The 21,440-nt window shown below is 43.8% G+C and overlaps 1 protein-coding gene across 1 annotated transcript in view; it reads left to right on the top strand.

Annotated features, from left to right (window-relative positions):
* LOC145391360 (CD109 antigen-like) overlaps window positions 1-21,440 on the top strand; it is a 98,849-nt gene that overhangs the window by 7,174 nt on the left and 70,235 nt on the right. Inside the window, exons 2-4 of the mRNA XM_080265958.1 lie at window positions 128-279; window positions 12,879-12,940; window positions 17,079-17,283. Coding sequence (XP_080122084.1) covers window positions 128-279; window positions 12,879-12,940; window positions 17,079-17,283 — 419 coding nt within the window. The remainder of the gene's footprint in view (window positions 1-127; window positions 280-12,878; window positions 12,941-17,078; window positions 17,284-21,440) is intronic.

Here is a 21,440-nt window from a genome sequence, read left to right as displayed (position 1 = left end):
AACGACAGATAGGTAGACTGAAATGCAGATAGGTAGCTAGAGACAGACAGATGGATAAACCAATACACCTCTCACGGGGCTTCCTGTTGTTTCTGCTAACCCCGTGTCATGCCCCGTGTGCCCTCAGGTAATGGCCATGCAGCGGGGACGGTCATGCAGGTGAGAGGGGTGGTACGGGAAGAGCCTGACACAGCCGCCATGTTCCCAAAACGTAAACATCTCGTCCAGGTATGTGTCTTCGGCCTCTTCTTCAGCTTCCCGGAGGTGTGGCCGCAGGAGGTAGCCAGCGAGGTTTCCATAACACTAGCGACGCCCTTCAAACGTGGCTGGAGGAAGGAAGCGAAGGAGATGGATGGGCCCCAGGCAGCGGAAGGATTGGGTGACAGAGAGAGGGACAGCTGGAGGAGAGTTATGGAAAGACTGAGCATGCACGGCCGTCCCAGTGACTCAACGTAAGTAACTGTTTTTCTGTTTAATTTACATCCGCAGTACTGGTGGGAAATGAGAAAGAGGGGGAGGAGGAGAGGCAGGGAAAGAAAAGTGAGAAAAGGAGAGGAGGGGAGACACGGAGGAAAATGAGAGAGAGAGAGAGAGAGAGAGAGAGAGGAAGGAGGAAGGGGGAGAAGAAGGGTAAAATGGAGAGAAGCAGTGGAGAAGGAATAAATAGGCTTCTAAAGAAAAACGGAAAGAGAAGAGAAAAACAAGGAAGGAAGAGAGAAAGAGAAGAGAAGGAAACGAGGGAAAGGGAGAAAAAGACTAGGAAAAAAGAGAAGGAAAAAGAGGAAAATGGAGATAATGGAGGGAGAAGAAACGAAATCCGGGAAAAACACAGAGAGCAAATGGGAGTGAGAGAAGGGCAAGAAGAGGATGAAATGAGAGTGAACAGAGAGGAGAGAGAAACGGGAGAGTGGAAGACAGAGGAAAAAAAGAGGAAAGAGTAAACGAAGAGTGAAGACTGTGTTACTGGCAGCCCTCTTATGGATCGCAAAGACGTTTGTAAAAGAGGAAGGGAGCTAGGGTAGGAGGGAAGAATAGAGGAAGGGGGAAGGAAAGGAAGGGAAGAAGAGGGGGAAAGAGGAAGGAAGGGGAAACGGAGAAAAAGAGAAGTGCTGGAGAGTGAAGAGACGGAAAGAGGAGAAGACAGGAAAAAATGAAGAGAGAGAGAGAGAGTGAGAAAGAGAGAGAGAGGGAGGGAGAGAGAGAGAGAGAGAGAGAGAGAGTGAGTGTAGATATTGTTATTGGCAACTCCTCTGTGACTCTCAAGAAGGTATATAAATACAAGAGGAGCTCTGGGCAAGGGGTCTGGAGGAGGGTAGGAAGGGGAGCGGAGAGGACAGGGAAAGGGTAGGGAGGAGGGAAGAAAAGGGAAAGGATAGGATGGGGAATGGTTAGGAAGGAGTGAAGGAAACGGAAATGAAAGGAGAGGGAAAGGGTCGGTAGGAACGCGGAATAAAATAGAGGAGAAGAGGAGAGAGAAGAGGAGAGGGAAAGGGAAGAAAGGGGAAGGATGAAAGACAAAGGATGGAGAAGAGAGGAAAATATGAATAGAAGAGAAGGGACAAGGGAAGGAAAAGGAGGAAGAAAGAGGGAAAAAAGTGAAAAGAATGGGATGGAAGAGGAGAGAAAGGAGGGAAAACTCAAGGAAATGAGAAGGAATAGGAGATAAAAGAGGAATAGTTCAAGGAAGGGAAGAAGAAAATGGAAAAGAGGACGAACGAAAAAGAGATAAGGAATAAGGAAGGCAGAGGGAGAAAGAATAAGAGGAACTGAAGGGCAGAAAGTATGAAGACTGTTCCTGGCAGCTCACTTAACGCCGTCAATGAAGTATGTGGACACTGAAAGGGGTGCGTGGATGGGAGGAGACCATGGAGGGGAGGGGAAAAAGAGAGGGAAACGGGAGGAAAGGGCATAAGGAAGGAACAGAGATGGGAAAAACAGTGAGGGGGGAAAGGTAAGGAAAAAAGGGAAATAAGAGGAAAAGGGAGGGAAACAGAAAGGGATGGGAGAGAAAAGGTAAAAGGGAGGAGAAAGGAAAGAAAAAGAGAAGGGAAAAGGGATAGGAAAGAGAATGAAGAGAAAAGGGAATGACAAGAAGAAAGAAAAAGAAAAGAGAATGTAATAAGACAGGAGAAAGAGAAGAAAAAGAGAAGGGGGCATGAATGAGAAAAGAGAAGGAAAAGAGAAGGTAATAAGAGAACCAAAATGGAAGGAAAAGCTAAGGGAACAGAAGAGGCGAAAGAATAGAAAAGAGAAGGGAATAAAGGCGCGAAATGGGAAGAGAAAGGGAAGGGAAGCTGGGAAAAAGGAAGGGAAAGAGAAGGATATAAGAAAAGGAAAGGAAAGTCTAAGAGAAGGGAATCTGAGAGGGAAATAGGGAAGGAAAAGAGGAGAGGATAACTGAGGAAGAGGGAAAGAGGGAAGAGAATAAATAAGAAAAAATTAGGGAAGAGGGAAGAGGGCAAAAAGACAAGAGGATGTCCTGTGTTCTAGAGGATTTATATATGAGTGTTATATAAGTGTGTGGGGATTTGTACCTTCACGAGAGAGAGAGCGAGAGAAGGGGGGGGTGGAAGTAACAAAGAAAGGGAAACGGGAAATGAAATATGGTCATAACGGTAAAGGCTGTTCTACATTTGTCTCAGGAAGGTATATGAACACTTGAGAGACACTGGAGTATGTCAGGAGGAGGCAAGTGACCTGGGGGAGGGAAGGGAGGAGAGGAGAAAGGTAAGAGAAGGGAGGAAGGGGAGTAGAGAGGAATAAGGAAAAATATGAAAGAAAGGAGACAGGGAACGAAGAGAAAAGAGAGTTGAGGGAAGGGGGAGGAAAATTGTCAGAAAGGAGGAAAAAGGAGATAAGAGAGAGGTAAAAATGTGGAGAGAAAAGGGGAATGGAGGAAAAGAGAGAAAACACGGAGGCAAGAGACAGAATAAGGGGGATAAAGGGAGAAGATGCCTGTTGTTATTATTAAACGTCTTGCGAGGATAATGTGACGTGATAGCAGAATCAAGGTAGAGATAATTGGCCTGAGGTGGAGAGGGATGGAGAGATGATGAGAAGAGGAAGGGAGGAAGAGATGGAAAGGGAGGGGAAGAGAAGAGGGAAAGGACAGGGAAGAAGAGAAGGAAAGAAAGGAGAGAAGTGAGAGATAGGAAAAGAAGAGGAGAGGAAAAGAGAAGAGATGGAAAGAAAGGGGAGGTAGAGGAAAAGGGGGGGGAATGGGAGAGAGAAAGAAAGGGGAGAGGGGAGAGAAAGAAAGGGAAGAGAGAGAGACAGAGACAGAGACAGAGACAGAGACAGAGACAGACAGACAGACAGACAGACAGACAGACAGAGACCAAGAGTAACATCAGAAGTAATCACTATGAGGGCGCAGTAGGAAGGAAAGCTCACCCAACAATTTTAAGAACAATATTAAAATTCACCCAGAAATCTCCATGAGCAGGAAAGGTAATTACAGTACGATTAAAGCACAGGCCGAGATATTTATTTATGAACTGTGTAGTGTCCTATGAAGCACCATCCGGATGAGATCGTCAAGGGTTTATAGCCGAGGGAAGCTTATGGTGTAGGGTTCACTTAATACAACTCAGGGAAGAGCGAGGCTGGTCACCTTCGCCTTGAATGTCGGGAATGAGTAGGCTAGCCCCGGGACCCTGAGCTCCTGCTGGGGCAAGCAAGAATACAACGATTGGATGATATAGCATGACCCATTAATACCCACCAAATAATCTCCACAAAAATTATAACATCAAGAAGAAAGGTTAAAAAAAAAAAAAATCGACATAAAAAAAGGTCCCAAAATTATACACATTTGAAAATATATTGAGGAAAATATTAACATCACAAGAAAATGCAGCCGAAAGCAGAGGTCAAGCTATTTATGCTGAAGGCTTATGAAGGAGCCATGAAGCTGTCCCGTGGTGGTCTATAAGCTGCTCGCCTTGAGGGAGTATTTTGCTCGCTTGCTACACTGTCTTCTTAGCTACCAAAATATTATCCTCTACGTATTTTTTTTTCTTACACACACACACACACACACACACACACAAAACCAGTCCACCAAACAGGATGTGTGTCCAGGCAACTTGAAATGAATGGGTGTTGATTCTGTCTCCCTTGTCCTTAACCCGACCTCTTCTCCATCCTTTCCTCACACGCGTTATTATGATATATTTTAGTGTCATTAATTTTACCCCAGCCCATAAACTCCCTATGAACTAACAAGCCTCCTGTCATTTGCACTTCCTGTATCCTCCTATCTCCTCATTACTGCACAGCGTCCTCCAGGAATGACGATATTCAAAATTCTTTAAAGTAAATTTATCTTTTAGCTTCAGTAAGTGTCTCTGAACTGAAAAAAAGTCGTAAGCTCGGATATAATGTAAAGTTCCATATTTCTTTTCACCGAGTTAATTGTGATGGTTTTTGACATTCTTGACGCCTTTGATTTGCCCTCAGCGTAGGGAAATCGTTTGACATTAACCACCAGAAATTTAAGTATATGTAATTCGCAGTCAGAGTTAAGGGTTATACAAAAATCTAAACCTATGAGCTTCACTATTGAGAAACATATTCTTGTCAGGTAAGGAAGCTCCCAAGAGCCTCTTCCTTCGCCGTTTTTTTAAAATATTGCAATACTCCACAGATTTTAAAATATGGCCTTTTTTTTTTTTTTTTTATCTCACCAAGCCTCTCGACAGACCTCTATTCAGATCATCATCTTCATCATTTCCACCACCACCACCACCACCACCATCATCATCATCAACATCATCAAACTACTATGAATCGAACGGACAAAATCCAAACGCAAGGAGTGGAAAAGACACAAGCGGAAAATTAGAAAAAAAGAAAAGAAAAGATAAAAGAACGCTCACCTGTGAGCCGTAGTTTTTGTCCGCCATCCAGTTCTATCCTGGGCCGGGGGGAAGTGGTAGGTGGGGTTTTAGACCTAACAAAGACCTTCTTTACACCGACCAAAGACCTGTTTTGCACCAGACAAAGATCTGTTATAAAGTGCTAAGCCTATTGTGTGAACAAATATATTCATTTTTCTTTCTTTGTTTTATATCCAGAGGATTTCATTCACCTTAGAATAGACTTTCCGAAATGGAGGGACGCGATATTCCCTCCATCAGTCCCTTCAACAAGAAAAACTTTATGAAGGTGAATAAAATCGTTCGGAAACAGCAAGAAGAAACTACAAATATACGCCACTGGATTCCAGGGGATAAGGAGGTAGCTGGAAGCCTTGTTAAACTGCACGACGAACAGTTTGCAATGACGCTGTTACTCCTGCAGTCTAGGGAAGCTTGGAACTGTCACCGCCAGGCCTTTGTTGTTTCATGTTACCTTAGCAACGACAATTCTTTTAGCCTCGTGTAAAGGTAGAGGATGAGGAAAAATTATTGTTAGCGAGAGTACCCTGTGAATATACACTACCCTACATTATTTTACATACATTTGTCATTCAGGCCTTCCAGATTTGTTTCATTCACTCGTATAGTATTACTTTACACGTTTGCTGCTGCGACTTTTCATGAGCTGAACAAAGTCGTCCGTATTTAACCTTGAGATGAGCAGGCTAAGAATTAAACTAGATCCTGGATTTTCCTGAACCAAGTAGAACAGTCTTGGGGATGGTCAGAGTAACACTAAAAAATAAAATCTTATGTGGCAGCGAAAAGGTTAAAACTGCTCAAATTGAGAAGAGTGATGGAGAGGGGCGCCTTCTTGTGATGGCATTCAAACAACTGGACGGTGGAGCTGCCTGGTTATACAAACATCCTCAATCCCTTCCCCATTTTCCCCTGAAAGAAAGGTGGTGGACTGTGGAAGAGGGCGACTTAGGACTGCTACTACCACTACCATACCACCACTACTACCACCACCACCACTACTACCACCACAACCACAACTGCTACTGCTACTACTACCACTACTATGCAACGTAGTGACAGATTCGATCACATGGTCCCGGCTACTGGGGAAGGGGGAAAGCTTAACCCACTGAATCCTGCGACGTAATTTAATCTACTCTTCCTACTCCAGACGATTTTACGAAAGTTAGAACAGACCTTCCGTTTTGAAGGGGTTAACGAACGCTGGAACCAATCCCTCCGTATTCAATTGCCCGTCCTAAACAAAATCGTCCAGATATAGATTGAAAAAAATTTAAATGACACTCTCGGGAGGAAGGGGTTAAATTTCCACTGATATTATAATGCTGGGGGATTTTTTCGGGGTTTATTTCAGACGATTTCCTTCAGTCATGGGAAATCCGGGAATTAAGAAGATTTTGGATGTGAAGTCCACGGACATAAATCTGTTTTATTTTTTTCTTCTTCTCCACCTCCTCCTCATCCTCATCCTCATCCTCGTCCTCCTCATCCTTCTTCTTCTGCTTCTACTTCTTCTTTCTCGCAAATGAACGTACCAAGCCTGAATGAGATAATCCTGACTCAAATATATAGCAGGTTCACAATTTGGGCCCAAGTAATAACCTGAGAGCTGGGGTGCGCCGGAACCAAATGTACGTGAAGAAGCAAAAATATCATCACGGGCAGCACAGCAAAAGAAAATGATCACACACACACACACACACACACACACACACACACACACACACACATGAACGAAGCTTGTATGTATTTACTTCACTCACACGAGAATCTGGTTACCTTAAAAATTATAATGTAAAAAGTTAGTGAGGATGAAGGGTAAAGATCAACAAATTACGTAAACAGAGAGAGAGAGAGAGAGAGAGAGAGAGAGAGAGAGAACTGGGATAGTGAGAGGATTAATAAATCGGTATTGCCCCTGCCCGTACTCTTGCTGGCACAGAAGGTTGCGTAACGCCTCTTCTTTAGGGACTTATTTTCCATCTGATACCGTAATTTTGCATGCTTTTTATACCCATTTACATGAACACAGTTTTCATCAATAGCATACTTGAGGATTATTAAGAATTGACGTGCAGATTAAGTCGCAAACGAAAGGGCTTTAAGAAATCTCAGAAACCAGCACAATACGGGGCCTCATGATCAGAGGGGTTACTAAGGCATGATGTGCAAAATGAGGCGCTGACAAAAAAGTGTTAAGAAATCCCAGAAGCCACGTAAAAACACGCTCCCCTCTGGTATAGAAATCTACTATTTGGGTTCGAATCCTGGGGCCGCTTTCCAGGAATCAAGGGAGCTGAGCCATCTAGGTCAATATGCCACCACAAGACGAGGGGCTGGGTTGGGGGTGGGAGTGTGTGAGAAGGAGGAGGAGGAGGAGGAGGAGGAGGAGAGAAAGAGAGAGAGAGAGAGAGAGAGAGAGAGAGAGAAGGAAAGGCAGGGGATGGCAACGAAGAGAGGGATTTGAAGGAGGGGGGAGAGTATGAAGAAGAGGAAAAGAAGGAGAGTTTGAGAGAGGGAGATGGAAGGGGAGGGGAAGGAAAAGAAGAAAAGAATTTGGAGGGAGAGGTAGAAAAAGAATATAGGAGAGGGATATGGGGAACTGGGTGAGGGATGTGGGAGGGGGATAAGGATAAGTATTAGTAGGGAAGGAGAGAGAAAGTGTGTGAAGGAGGGAAAGGAGGTAGATTGTGAGATGGAAAGGTGAAAGGACAGGAAGGGACGGAGAAAGGGAGGGGAGGAGAGGCAGGAAGGAAAGCTACTGGAAGTGAGAAGAGAAAATGAAGAAGGAGAGAGATAATGATAGAGAAAAGAAGGAGGAGTAGTAAGGATGGGAGCAGAGAGGAAGTGGAGAGAAGAGGAAGGGAACAAAAAGATGGAGGATAAAGATAAGCAAAGAGAAGGGAGTGTGAGGGACTTAGGGGAGCAAAAGATTGTGAGAGGAAAATATAGAGAAAGGGAATGGACTGCGAGTGAGGAGAGAGGAAATGAAAGGTAAAGGGTCGAGGAGGGGAAGAAAGAGACTGAAAGAGGAAAAGGGGAGGAAAGATTATAACAAGGAAAAGTGGGAAGGAAAATGAGAGAGGAAGAAGGAAATATTAGACAAAAAACAGAAAGGAGAATGGAAGTGACGACCAGCATTGAGAAGTATATATATATATAGGTGGATGGCAAAATGGGATGGTTTCCGGAAATTTGTTTGTCTTAAAGCACACTCCAAAGGACCTCTAATAACATTTGCTGTTATGATTTGATGATACACAAGATTGCATTTCAGAACGAAGTACGGACGCGAACTAAGGATTATGAAATTAGACATTATTCGGAGAGAACCAGACAGACAGAATGACAGACAAAGGAAATGGAAGAAAGAGAGTGGGAGAAAAGAAAGAATGGAAAATTAGGAGAGAGAGAGAGAGAGAGAGAGAGAGAAGGGCACTAAAGGAGTGGAGAGAGAATGAAGGAGAATGAAGTGAGTCAGGGACGCACTGAGTGTTTACCGAAGAAACAACCTAAAAAGGAGGGGCTGGGGAGGGAAGGGAAGGGGAGAGAAGGGAACGAATGGGAAGGGGGTGGATGTGGAAAACCCATTTCTTCTAGAGACTCCACTGCGTACCCCACACACGCTCCCTCACTGCTTACTGTCATCTTCTCATAACCTTCGTCTCTGTGTACCCTAATTCGATAGTAAAATAAAATGACTTCTATCCAATTCTTATCCTGAACTAAAAAATTTTCAAATGTTAACTTTTCTCTATTTGTACCAGGGCTGTTTTCTACATGGCATGGAAGGCTTCGCAGCACGGATTCCTCAGCGATTATATATGTATATATATATATATATATATATATATATATATATATATATATATATATATATATATATATATATATATATATATATATATATATTACGCCTTGATACCTCTTAGATGCGGGGGAATCTTTCGGAGTTGTCCCGTCCGTCTGTTTGTCACTACAGATTCTCGGAAACGACATGATTCACTCCCGTAGACTTTATTGAAGCCCCTGCACCTACCTCGTATTTTTGCACTTGTTTTATACACTTCTTACAGCGTCTGAATATGAACTCAGATTACATAATAACAGATAATGCAAAGCAAAGACTTTCCTGATCTACCAGAAGACCCGCCGACATGTAAAAGAACCCCCGCTAATACCAATTCACCAGTCATGTATGAGACAGCACTAGCATGTATTCAATACGGACGGTGGGTGTTAGTGCCGAAGTGGTGAAATGTGGAGGTGCAGGAGGACTACTGGGCCTCGGGATAGGCCACTGCCCCCGAGAAACAGGCCCTGAAGCCTTTGTCCAGAGTCGGATACAAAAAAAAAAAAAAAAAAAAAACAGGTGTTGGAGATTTCGAAATCTCCAAAGCCACTCAGTCCGATTGATGGCGAAATGGAAAAGGGTGTCTCGTGCCAGCTGTGTGTGTGTGTGTGTGTGTGTGTGTGTGTGTGTGTGTGTATGTTGTATTTGCTAAGTTTCTATGTATCAGTCTGTACTATTCCATCGACAGAGCCGCCAGGCCGCTAAAATGCGCACGCGAATAAAAGGCTGTACTACCAGCCATCGCTTTAAATGCCTGCCATGATGGAGTTCGAACCCTAGACTTAGAACTCACAAAGCTCCTTGGCACATTATATTGGTACGGATAGATACTTAAGACCCTTTGCGTCTCCTGCCTCTGTTTTCACCACTGAATTCATTAACGCTTAAATCTGACGTTGTGGACTGAAGTGCAAGTTATTATTTCTGTATCTATAAATTCAGTAATAAGAAACAGGTTAGGCGAAGGGATTTTTGTGTCTGACACTCTCTTCGTATCTTGTTTTGTGTTATTTATATTCTTAATGAGTTATTTAGAATGTGTGTTATTTATATCATTACGTGTTATTTATATTACAGTAATACCGAAACAGGTTGCCCAGTAAAATCCAGGAAGATCATTATAAACTCTGTATAGACGAACCTTTACTGTACGACGTTGCCGGAATGAGTCTTATCAACGCGGGAAAGAGATGATGATGATGACGATGATGACGACGACGACGACGATGATGATGATGAAGCTTATACTGCCCATCCTCTAACACCGACCCTTGCAGTACTAACAGAGCTCTTTTTTTTTTTCTTTCTTTCTTTACATTATTCGTACTAACTTCAGATGATTCAGTTCAGTGGAAACCTCTTGCGGTGGCGGGGATTATAGAGGCCAAATCTACAGTAACCTCTCCAGTTGGGAATATCTCTCGTCAGCTGGGCATTGCGGAGTGGCGGCAGCAAGATTTAAAAAATATAATGTCCTTACAGTGAATGGGTTAACATGGCATTCGTTCGTATATTTATTTACCATTGTCTTTTTATTTTTTACAATGAGGTTTCTTTTTCTTCTCCTCTTGCTACCACCAGACGATTTTATTCAGCTTAGGAGAGACAATTCAAACTGGCGATGCTAGATAATGCCTTCCTTAACCCTTTCAGAACCTTCCTCGGCAAAACAAAATGGTCCTGAGGCAGCCAGTATCGGAAAAAATAAAACAGCGTCCTTGGGCTAAAGAGGTTAGAGGGGTCTCGTATGCCCAAGAATATGCAATCCCCCCCCCCCAAAAAAAAAAAAACTCATATAGATCTTGAGTAGGTAAAGCTTTGATGAAGGCCACATCCAAAAAATTAATTCTTAGGTGAAGAAAATCGTCAGAAAATTGCAAGAACACAGTGGAAAACAGCTCCCAGGTTCAGTGTACTGTATATTCCACCCCATGCACCCTCCCTCCCCTTAGGGTACCCTTCCTTCAGTCGCGGTCGTCCTCGCCTTCTCCCATCCTCTCCGCTGTTGTACACCCTTTGTAAAATTAAATGGAAATCGATCTTGGTAGTGAGAGAGAAAGAGAGAGAGAGAGAGAGAGAGAGGAGGGGGGGAATGAATCGAAGTTGAGGAAAGATGGGGGAAGGTGGGCAGGTGGAAGAGAAGGATGAAAGAAAAGACAGAAGTACGAATACTGACAAAACGGTCTATAACAACCTTTCTTTTGTCCTTTAAAACTGCCTTGTATGTCTAATATTTCATTCCAACTCATATTTAAAACCTAAAACTTTCTAAAGTATGGTTTCTGCGATGAAGTTAAAAGATGAATGAAAGGGAAGAATGAAGGAGAGGAGAAAGGACGCATGTGAGAGAAGGATGGAAGACGGCAAAGAAAGGATGAAGAACAGGAATAAAGAATGGAAACGAAGGAGGATACATAGAAGACGAAGGAGAACATAAAGGAAGAATGGAAAGAGAAGAAAAAGGGAGCACTAGGAAGGAAAAAGGAAAGCAAAAAGGAAAAATGGGAGAACAGAAAGAAGGAAGGATGTCAGGAAAGAAAGAAGAAAGGAGAGAAAGAATGGAAGAAAGGGAGCCTAGGATACGGACTAACCCGGACCCAAAACAACCTGTTATTGAGGAAGTGGAGACGAAAAAGATGAAAGCAGTTCATTGTGATTTCTTCTGCATAGTAATTTAGACCTTTTTGAACAGGTGTGTGGAGGAGTGGTTGGGGAGGTGAGGTTAGTGTGTGTGTGTGGGGATGTATGCTGGTGTATTTGTTTTTCGTTTGTTTGCGTGTGTGTGTGTGTGTGTGTGTGTGTGTGTGTGTGTGTGTGTGTGTGTGTGTGTGTGTGTGTGTGTGTGTGTGTGTGTGTGTGTGTGTGTCCTGGAGTACGTTTTTACTCCACTTGCCTCCCATCTACTACATTCTTTCCTGGTCTTTGAAATGTCACTCTTTTCTCTTCACTGCTTCCTTTACCTGTGATGTTACTCTCCCCCTCTCCTTCACTGCCCCTCATTCTCTCCCCTTCCCTCCCTCTCCCTTCCATTCCTCACTCTCCCTCTCCCACCTCTCAATCTTTCTTATCCTGCCACTCATTCCCTCTTTTTTCTTCTCCATCCCCCTATTCTCTCTTTCAGCATTTCCCCTCTAATGCCCTTCCTCTTTCTGTCTCTTAGCTTTCACCCTCTTCCTTCCCCACCCAACACTGCGTCACCCTCTCACCCTTCCCCCTCCCTCGTCGTACTGCTCCCCCTCCCTCACCCCTTTCCTCCTTCGTCCTCCTCCCCCTTCCTCACCCCTCCCTCTTTCGTCCTCCTCCCCCTCCCTCTCCCTTTCCCTCTGCCATCTTTCCCCATCTCATGTACTCTTTCCCAATCCCTCTTTCTGCCTGACCTCTTTATTTCTCAACCCGCCACCTCGCACTTCTCACCCTAAATCTTCTCGCCCCCTCCCTCCCTCCTTCACCCCTCACAGTAATCCTCTCCCTCATTCCTCCCTCCTTTGTAGCTCCTCTCCAGCTCTTTCTCCCTGTACAGTACAAAACATCAAATCCTACTGACCCTTCGATTTTACACCTCACTAAATTCACCACATGGAGAAATTTTCATATTCTTCACATACACAGCAAAAATCTCTCTCTCTCTCTTTCTCTCTCTCTCTCTCTCTCTCTCTCTCTCTCTCTCTCTCTCTCTCTCTCTCTCTCTCTCTCTCTCTCTCTCTTACTATCGTTGTTTAGAGCTCATACAAAAGATACCATAGTGGAAGCTATATACCAGTACACAGAAATTGTATTTATTGTATCCTTAAAATACACAAAAATTTATTTATTGTATTGTAACCTGAAAGCAACACAGTTTTGTTTATGCTGCATTCCCGAAATAAACACATTTTTATTTACTGTGTTGTATCCTCATTCAGTGCACTTTATAATGTATCTTCAAAATACGGTTACCTTTATTTTTTTTCTTTTCTGTTATATCCTCAAAATCAACCCAGTCTTAGTATGTGAGTGTATAATATTACTCTCCATCTGCGTTACTTCTTGCGTGAGTTCTAAATTCGTGCCTTAGGGGAGGAGGCTTTTCGGACTGAAGAAGTCAAATGGAACCTTCACTAACACATTCATTGCTACTGCAGGTGGCTCTCCCAGACTCAGTAGATTTGTCTGGTGGTCGCAAGAATGAAATAGAGATGTCAACGTACTGAAGGAATCTTATACCACTGTACACTACGATACCAACTGACGGGACAAACTGTTTTTATATTATGCTAAAAAAAAAAAATGTCCCTTACTCAACTGGAAACGTTTAACTCCTTCGCTTCGGTGACGCATTTTTTTTTTTTTTTTTAAGTCCTGAAACCACTATTCTGTATTCAGCTTTGGAGAGACTTTGCAGACTGGAGGTATAAGACATATCCTTTATTTACTCGTACGCTGCAGAACGTTACCCCAGAATATAAGTACGTCATCACTGTGACGCTGCTTACGATATTATTTTAGTTGTTAACCCTATTGGACACTGACTGAACTCTTTCTCTTTTCCCTCTTCCTCCACTCAGTCATCCTCTTTTCGGGTGATAGGGAAGGAGCTGAGGGACTTCTGTATAATCGGGCAGCGAAGTCGCCTGGTTATATCAGTGCCACAGGGTAAAGGTGTCTCCAGCATCAGCGAGAAGAGTGATACCCAGAATTAACATTGCCCCATAATAGCATGGCACATATAAGACAGACAGACAGGCAGACGAGAATCACCAGCTTCCGGTCTGAATGATCACTGAGGTTGGGGCTGGAACATAATACTCGAAGGTCATACAATACGAGATGAGTACACTAACCACAGTGCACCGCTGCTCAGGAGGAAAGGATTTTAAGTGGATTTGTGGATTTCGTAGTGTTTCTTCCTTTGCGGTTTATTCTGTATATTACACCATAAGTATTCTCTTATATGCTAATGATTGAAACTATCACAATATTAAAAGACTATAAGTGACGTACAAAAGGTTAAAATGATATAAACTGATTAGACGAGATTGTTATAAGTGTAATATGCAGTATAAATCGCCAAGGAAGAGGTGCTGCGGAGGGTCCCCTGTCGCCTAGAACACGGGTGAAGGTTTAACGATTAACTCCGATATCCAGCGTGATTCCTGTACCCTGATACGGAGCTCTCTGACGCAGCCTCTTTGATCTCGCACCCGTCACACAGACTACCTTGCCACTCTCTCTCAAAACAGCATCCCCTCCCTCCAGTTCTGACACCAGCACACGTGAGCAACTCGAATTTGATGGAACGATGGCCGGCGGAGGATAACATGGAAAGGTACACACTCGTCAGTTATACGAGAAGTCTGCTAAACTTGGACGAGCGATGGTGCAGACAGGTCCCTGATTTCTGCCTCTCATTTTGTGGAACAGCTTAAGAGGATTAGGCACTGTAAGGGCGGCGCTACACCAAGGCCGGAGCCTTACTTATTTTGACGTAAATTGTCCAGTTATGTACGTTAGTAGAAATGCTGGAGTAACAACACCTGGTTTCACTGGGTTACATTCAGACCAATTTATTCTCACTGTCAAATATGATGTAGATAACAGTGAGAAGCATTACTGTATGGTCAAAATGTGACTCAGTGAAACAAAGTGTTCTTATTCCAACAGTACTCCTAACGTTCAGAATCGGACCATTCGCGTCAGAATAAGTCTGATTCCGGTCTTGGTGTGGCGGTGCCCTTAGACTGCCTGCTGTGATAGAGAGTGTTCATCCCTCTGAATGCACACATAAACGTATACTTTTACCTAAAACACACACACACACACACATATCTTCCCCTGAATGCACACACAAACGTACACTTTTACCTAAAACACACACACACACACACACACACACACGGCAGTTCCTCCGTAAATGCCAAACAGCAGCAACGTTATCCAGTAGGCACAAAAAGGAAGCCAGCCATGCCGTCGCCCGCATTGCCGGACACGGCGTTCGTCCTGCCTTATTCTCCCAAGTTCAGTCCTCCCCAGTCCAGCTCTCCCTAGCAAATCTTTACCCAGCTCAGCCCGCCCTGGCCATGCCGTCCCAGGTCAGTCTGTCCCAGCATAGCCCTCTTCAACCCAGCCCTCCCTGTCCTCCCCATCCCAGCTCTTCCCAACCTAACCTTCCCCATCCCAGCCTTCCCTCGGCCCAGGCCTCTTCAGCCCTGCCTTCCAAAACCTTGCCCAGTCCAGGCCATATTGGCATGACCTTCCTCAGCCTTGCCCTTCCCAGCTAAACCTTCCCCAACCCAGCCCTTCCTAGTCTAGACACTCCCAACCCAACCCCCCCTGTTCTCCTCAGCCCAGCCCTCCCCAGCCCTCTCCTCCCCAACCCAGCCTTCCCTAGCCCTCCCCCTCCAGCCTACCTGCACACATACTTGTACACCTTGACGCTCCCATCCTTGCTTCTCAGACTCTTGTATTATTTTTTGTCAAAGTTCCGTCGACTCTTCTCAAATTTCTCTGGGGGTCTGAGGGAGGGGAGTGAGGGGGTCATTGGCGTTCAGCTGGAAGTGATGGATTGAATGTGAATGAGTAGTTGTTTATCTGTGCATTGTTATCTATTTATTTATCTATCTATTTGCCTGTCTCTGTAACTCTATCTATCTGTAATATGGTCTACCTGTCTATCTACCTATCTATGGGTGTACTTTTGTATCTATGTATCTGTCTTTTATCTGTCAGCTTCCACCTGCCTTTATCTACCTGTTCGTCTGTCTGTCATTCGATCTACCTGTCTCTCGGAGCATTTTTTATCTATATGTCTATCTGTTTATATGTCAGTTTATGCATCTCCCCGTCCTTCTATCTATCTAAGCACCTATCTGTCTAGCTATTATTCAGTCTATATTTCAGTCTATCTCGGCATCTATCAATATTCTTTTCTGTGTATCTAGCTACCCAATCATTTATCCATCCATCCACCCATCTATCCATTTATATATACATAAATTTCTATATCTATATCTATCTATCTATCTACCTATATCTATCTATCTATCTATCTATCTATCTATCTATATATCTATCTATCTATCTATCTATCTATATATATATATATATATATATATATATATATATATATATATATATATATAATATATATATATGTATATATATTACATTATATTATATATAAATACCGTTATACATATAAATAATCACCATCCCAATATATTTTTCCCACAAAAAGACAGGGTGAGGTATTACTTAGAGAGAAAGAAGAAAAGCTGGTAGACGTAGACCTAATCAACATTAATTTCAGTCTGATAGTCCACACTTTCATTCACTCACCATTTAAACCCCAGGGATCTTGACTCCACTTCACGGACATAGCTTCCTACACTTACTCGCTTAGCCATACCAATCAGCTAGAGTCACCCAGACCACTGTTATAGCAAAAGTGCCACTCCCCTGTCATATACTTCATGCAAAATTCTTCCATCCGGCATCAGCCTCCATATCTCGCTTTCTCACAAATTTACCACACCTATCCACCTTCTTGCTTTACCATGAATTCTCCCACCTTCATATATACAGTACTTAGATACACCAGTTTCGCCAATCTACTCACATCCATTCTTTCCACGTATCCATACCACCTAAGCACATCCTCTTCTACTCTGATTTCTACAGACTTCATTAGTCCATATCTTTCAAGAATTATATTAGTTTGTATCCACTCTTCGCACTCTAAATACATTCCTCGAAAACCTCATCTCCACCGCTGTTAATGGAATATTTGTTTTCGTGACACACAAGAGTCTCACACCCACACGTTAATATGGGCACTAAAACACTTCCATGTAACTTTTTCCGGCCGTAACACTCACACCTCTATTTCATACCAAGGCCTTTATTGCACCAGTCACTTTCCTTCCCTGTGTTGTTCTACTTTCCACTTCATTATTATTGCAATGAGCTCCCTAATCAGTTCGAGTCTCTCTCCATTTACGATTACATCATACTGTTGGTCACCTTCTCTCCCAGCAACTATCACCTTGCCCTTGTCTACATTTACTTTCAAAAGACGACGCTAGTAGACATCTTCAAAACTCTGAAATCCATCTTACTGTATCAGGGTGTCCTTGCAATCCTGTTGGCGGTCCTTTTTTCCAGCAATGTGTGTGTGTGTGTGTGTGTGTGTGTGTGTGTGTGTGTGTGTGTGTGTGTGTGTGTGTGTGTGTGTGTGTGTGTGTGTGTGTGTGTGTGTGTGCGCGTGCATCAATTATCCACTGCCCATTTTCACTGCCTTTTTTTCTCCCTGCCCATCTAGCCTAATCCACCTGCCCCTCCCTCAGACGGTACGTGGTACTGACTCCGACGGTGGTACGGCCCGACTCGGTGTACGGGTTGGTGGTGGGCGTGCTGGGGGGCGGCGGTGCGGGTGCAGGAGCAGGTGGGACACTCTCTGTACGAGCCTCCCTCACAACACAAAACGAGGGACAAGTGGCCCAGGCGGAGGAAAGCGTCACACCCGGCACCTTCACTACGCTGTATATGAAGGTAAGCACGGGGTGAGGGTAGACAGGCAGACTGACAGATAGGCTGATGGACGCGTGAAAGATAGGTAGACAGCCAGGCGAACAGGAAAAGACATATTGATGAATGAATAGATACAGACAGATAGACAGACAGACAGAAAAAAAAATACAACTAGGAAATGGACACAAAAAACAGAAAGTATAATGAAGCTAACATAATAATAACGTGTGTTACAGATACTCTTAAATCATGTCCCATTCCAGCAACCTCGGTCACTCTCTGCAGTAAATGCGAAAGTTCCTGTCAGGCATACGACAACGTTACCCCAATTCCTAGTCCACGAAGAATTCTGGTATGAGCCACAGTTCGATTTTCACATCGATCAGACTGGTGGGCACGGTCAGTTCACCCAGCACTATTACAATTAACCTGAATATAAGCTGACTACTGCATGTTTTATTTAGGGCAAGGTAGATCCAAAATAGGGTACATGATGCTGTTAAAGGCGAGAAAATTAACTTCCTAATATTTTGTGAGTTACACCTGAGATGTAAAATATTCATCGTAAATTAATTGAATGAAAGCAAAAGAAGAGAGGTAAAGATGACAAAGGAGGAGTGACAAGCAATGAGGGATAGAAAGGGGTTGGGATGGGTGATGTGAGGATGGGGTGGGATGATGTAGGAGTGGGGAGGGGTGATGTGAGGGTGGGGTGGGGTAAGGTGGCATGGGGGTGGAGTGGGGTGGGGCGATATGGAGGTGGGACGAGGTGATGTGAGGGTGGGATGGGAAGGGTGGGGTGATGTGGGGGTGGGGTGGGGTTGGGTACTGTGGGGGTGGGGTGATGTATGGGTGGGGTAATGTAGACGATAAGGTTTACGTGGGGCTGGAGTAATGATGAAGTGATGTGGAAGAGGGGCTTTGGTGATGCAGAGAGTGATGTAGGGGTGGGATGGGGTGATGAGGGAGTGGGGGATGGGGTAATGTAGGGGATACAGGTAATTGTATTTGGTCTCAACGGGTCATGTCTGATTAAGGTACAAGCTCATTATATCTGTGTTAATCTCAGGCTCAAGGTCTGTGTGTGTGTGTGTGTGTGTGTGTGTGTGTGTGTGTGTGTGTGTGTGTGTGTGTGTGTGTGTGTGTGTGTGTGTGTGTGTGTGTGTGTGTGTGTGTGTGTGTGTGTGTGTGTGTGTGTGTGGACAGAGAGAGAGAGAGAAAGAGAGAGAGACATTACTTTCACCAGCACACGACCTCCATTTAGACCCTACTACTGGAACTCGGAATACCAATCAGGGGAGAGAGAGAGAAAGATAGACAGACAGACAGACAGAATTATTCATACAAGCACAGTATTAATTAAGTGATTTAACCTTGTTGTTAACACGGCCACGGATCCCATTCCCAAAAACATAAAAAAAAAAAATTATCAGAGGGAGAAAATCAATCAGTCTCCCCTATCCTCTCTCTCTCTCTCTCTCTCTCTCTCTCTCTCTCTCTCTCTCTCAGGATCCTGTGATTCATTACCTAGCGTAAAACACTATGCTCTTCTTTTCTCTAAACTGACATAACATTACCATCTCTCCACCTCCAAAGCTCAGTTGTAACAGTGGAATAGCAATGGAATATCCAGCTAGTCACGAAGAATTGCTTTGGAGAAATATACAGAGCCCCAGTATCGTCCTATTCTGCCTCTAAGCTACGGATTATAAGCAGCAAATGGACGAAATTCTATGCCAACTTAAAGTGAGTATAGTATAGAACTGTTCCACTCATAAAAGGTTTAAGGGTGACAGTATTAACACTCTCAGGATCTCATAACTCACGCATAGTTGAGTAAAACCGTCTAACGTTTGCTGGGAATACAATTGTGGAGTTGTTCCGACCATGAGAGGGTTAGCAGAGCTGCAAACATATGAAACAACTGCTACAGATATGGTACAGTGTGGTGAACCTTGATGCAAGTCGTCTGGATAAGCATCAGGCTCCTAATGCCAAAAGCCAAATGGTTAAGGTATATGCTTTCTCATCCCCAACTAAACAAATTCATCCACAGAAGATGCATTTCGGACGTACGTGTGTGTGTGTGTGTGTGTGTGTGTGTGTGTGTGTGTGTGTGTGTGTGTGTTCTCTCGAAGCCACGTCATAGAAAAATATAACTGCACCACAGTATCGCTATCCACCCAGTGTTAACATTATACTGCCTCCCTTACAGGTCATGGTACTGTAGAATGTATTTTCCGCTCATTCAGTCCAACATCCATTCCTATGAAATTCCCATAACAGTTTTTCTATACTGAACAATGATTCACATACTTATCCTGCCGGAGTTGTGCTGGGCGGATCAGTGGGTGGAGAGAGCCTTACTGCATTATTATCCTTATCTTGGCCTCAAAAAATAGGTAACAAAAACATCTCCTGCCTTAAATGACATAGTTCTCGAAAGGAATAATAGGTCTGCTGCTGCGTATTTTTCTTTGTACCCTTGTTTATTTTCTTCATCCCTCACTCCCTCCCTCCATCCTTCGACGCTGCCCCCTTCCCCTCTCCCTTCTATAAGTGACAGGGAGCTGACAGGACTGTATTCAGAACATGCTGACTCACCTCATCAAACAGACCTTTTAGTATTTCACCACTCAATGACGCAGTGCCGAGGGGGTGAATAGGGAGGCAGAGGGAGGAAGTGGAAAGAAGGAAGGGAAGGGGGAGGAAGCGAAGGAGGAGGAAAGGAAGTGGAAGAGAGGAAGGGAAGCAAAGAAGAAGTGGAAGGAAGAGGAGGGAAATTAGAAGGGTGGGGAAGGTGAGGCACAGTGTTGGGAGCTGAGTAGGAGAGAGGAAGTGTGAAGCGGGGACGTAGAAGAAACAAAAATAAAAACGAAGTGGAAAGGGAAGGCAAGGGATGGAAGTTGGCGTGAAGGGGGAAGGGCGAGGGAAATGAGCTAATGTGCGGTACTAGAACTGAAAGAGAGCAGGTAAAGAGCAATATTATGTCTTTACTCCCAAGACGTTATTTTTATTCCTTACTAAATCAGGAGGTGCTGGAGAGGAATGACTACACGTGGTGGTACTGATGTAGCTGAGCGACCCCTCTGCCCGGTTATACTAATGTCCCTTAACTCTTTCCTTGTTTCCCAAATGGAGGATGGTGAACTGCAGGACGAGGGAAACATTAGCCTGCAGTCAAAATGCTTAAGTGTTAGCTGAGCTTGAGGCTACTATTACTACTACTTCCACTACTACTATTACTACTACCACTATTACTACTACTACTACTACTACTATGACTACTACTACTATGACTACTACTACTACTAATTTCAAAAGCTTGTTTTCGGCTTGAGAGAGACTTATCGAACCGGCGGGACATAATATCGTCTTCATTAACCCATCCACTCCTCGGGTACTCCCGTCATCTGAGTAAAATCGTCTGGTTGTAGCAAGAACAAAGCATAAAATATGTCCTGGAGCTGAAAGGAACAAGTGGAAAGGAGGAATGAAAGAAAAAAGAAGGAGGGAGGGGAAGATACAGTACATCAAGAACATTATAAGAGAGAGAGAGAGAGAAAGAGTGTACAAGTAACAACTACAGCCAGTACAACTCCCCATTCAGAACGTAAGGGGCCTGAAGCTTCCATTTACTCTTTTTTTTTTTTTTCCTTCTTGTGTTGAGTAATTAGTTTTCTTCAAAGTTTTGTTGTTACTTTTTTCTTAGGTATATTTTTTTTAGTTCTCTCTCTCTCTCTCTCTCTCTCTCTCTCTCTCTCTCTCTCTCTCTCTCTTTGGTCTTAGAAGAGTGACCTTCGTCCGTGGCAGCATTTTTCCAGCGTACAAAAATCTCGAGTCACTGCTTGGAATAAAAATGCTGCGTATAAGACACGGCCCTCCCTCCCCTGCTGAGTTCTCTACCATCTCAGAGGTTGGGAGAGACAGACAGACAGAAAGACAGAGACAGAGACAGACAGACAGACAGAGACAGACAGACAGACAGACAGACAGACAGAGACAGACAGACAGACAGACAGACAGACAGAGACAGAGAGAAAGACAGACAGACAGACAGACAAACAGACGGACAGAAAGAAAACAGACACGGGAACAGTCTAGAAACAGTTTGAAACCATAAAGAAAGGAAACAATAAAAAAAGAATAAAAACACAAAAAACAAAGGTAAGAAAAGA

The sequence above is a fragment of the Coenobita brevimanus genome, chromosome 18 (assembly GCF_032717465.1).
Source record: "Coenobita brevimanus isolate Jiangsu-jjx chromosome 18, ASM3271746v2, whole genome shotgun sequence".
In the NCBI taxonomy this organism is placed as follows: domain Eukaryota; kingdom Metazoa; phylum Arthropoda; class Malacostraca; order Decapoda; family Coenobitidae; genus Coenobita; species Coenobita brevimanus.
This window is presented reverse-complemented; position numbering and strand designations above follow the sequence as displayed.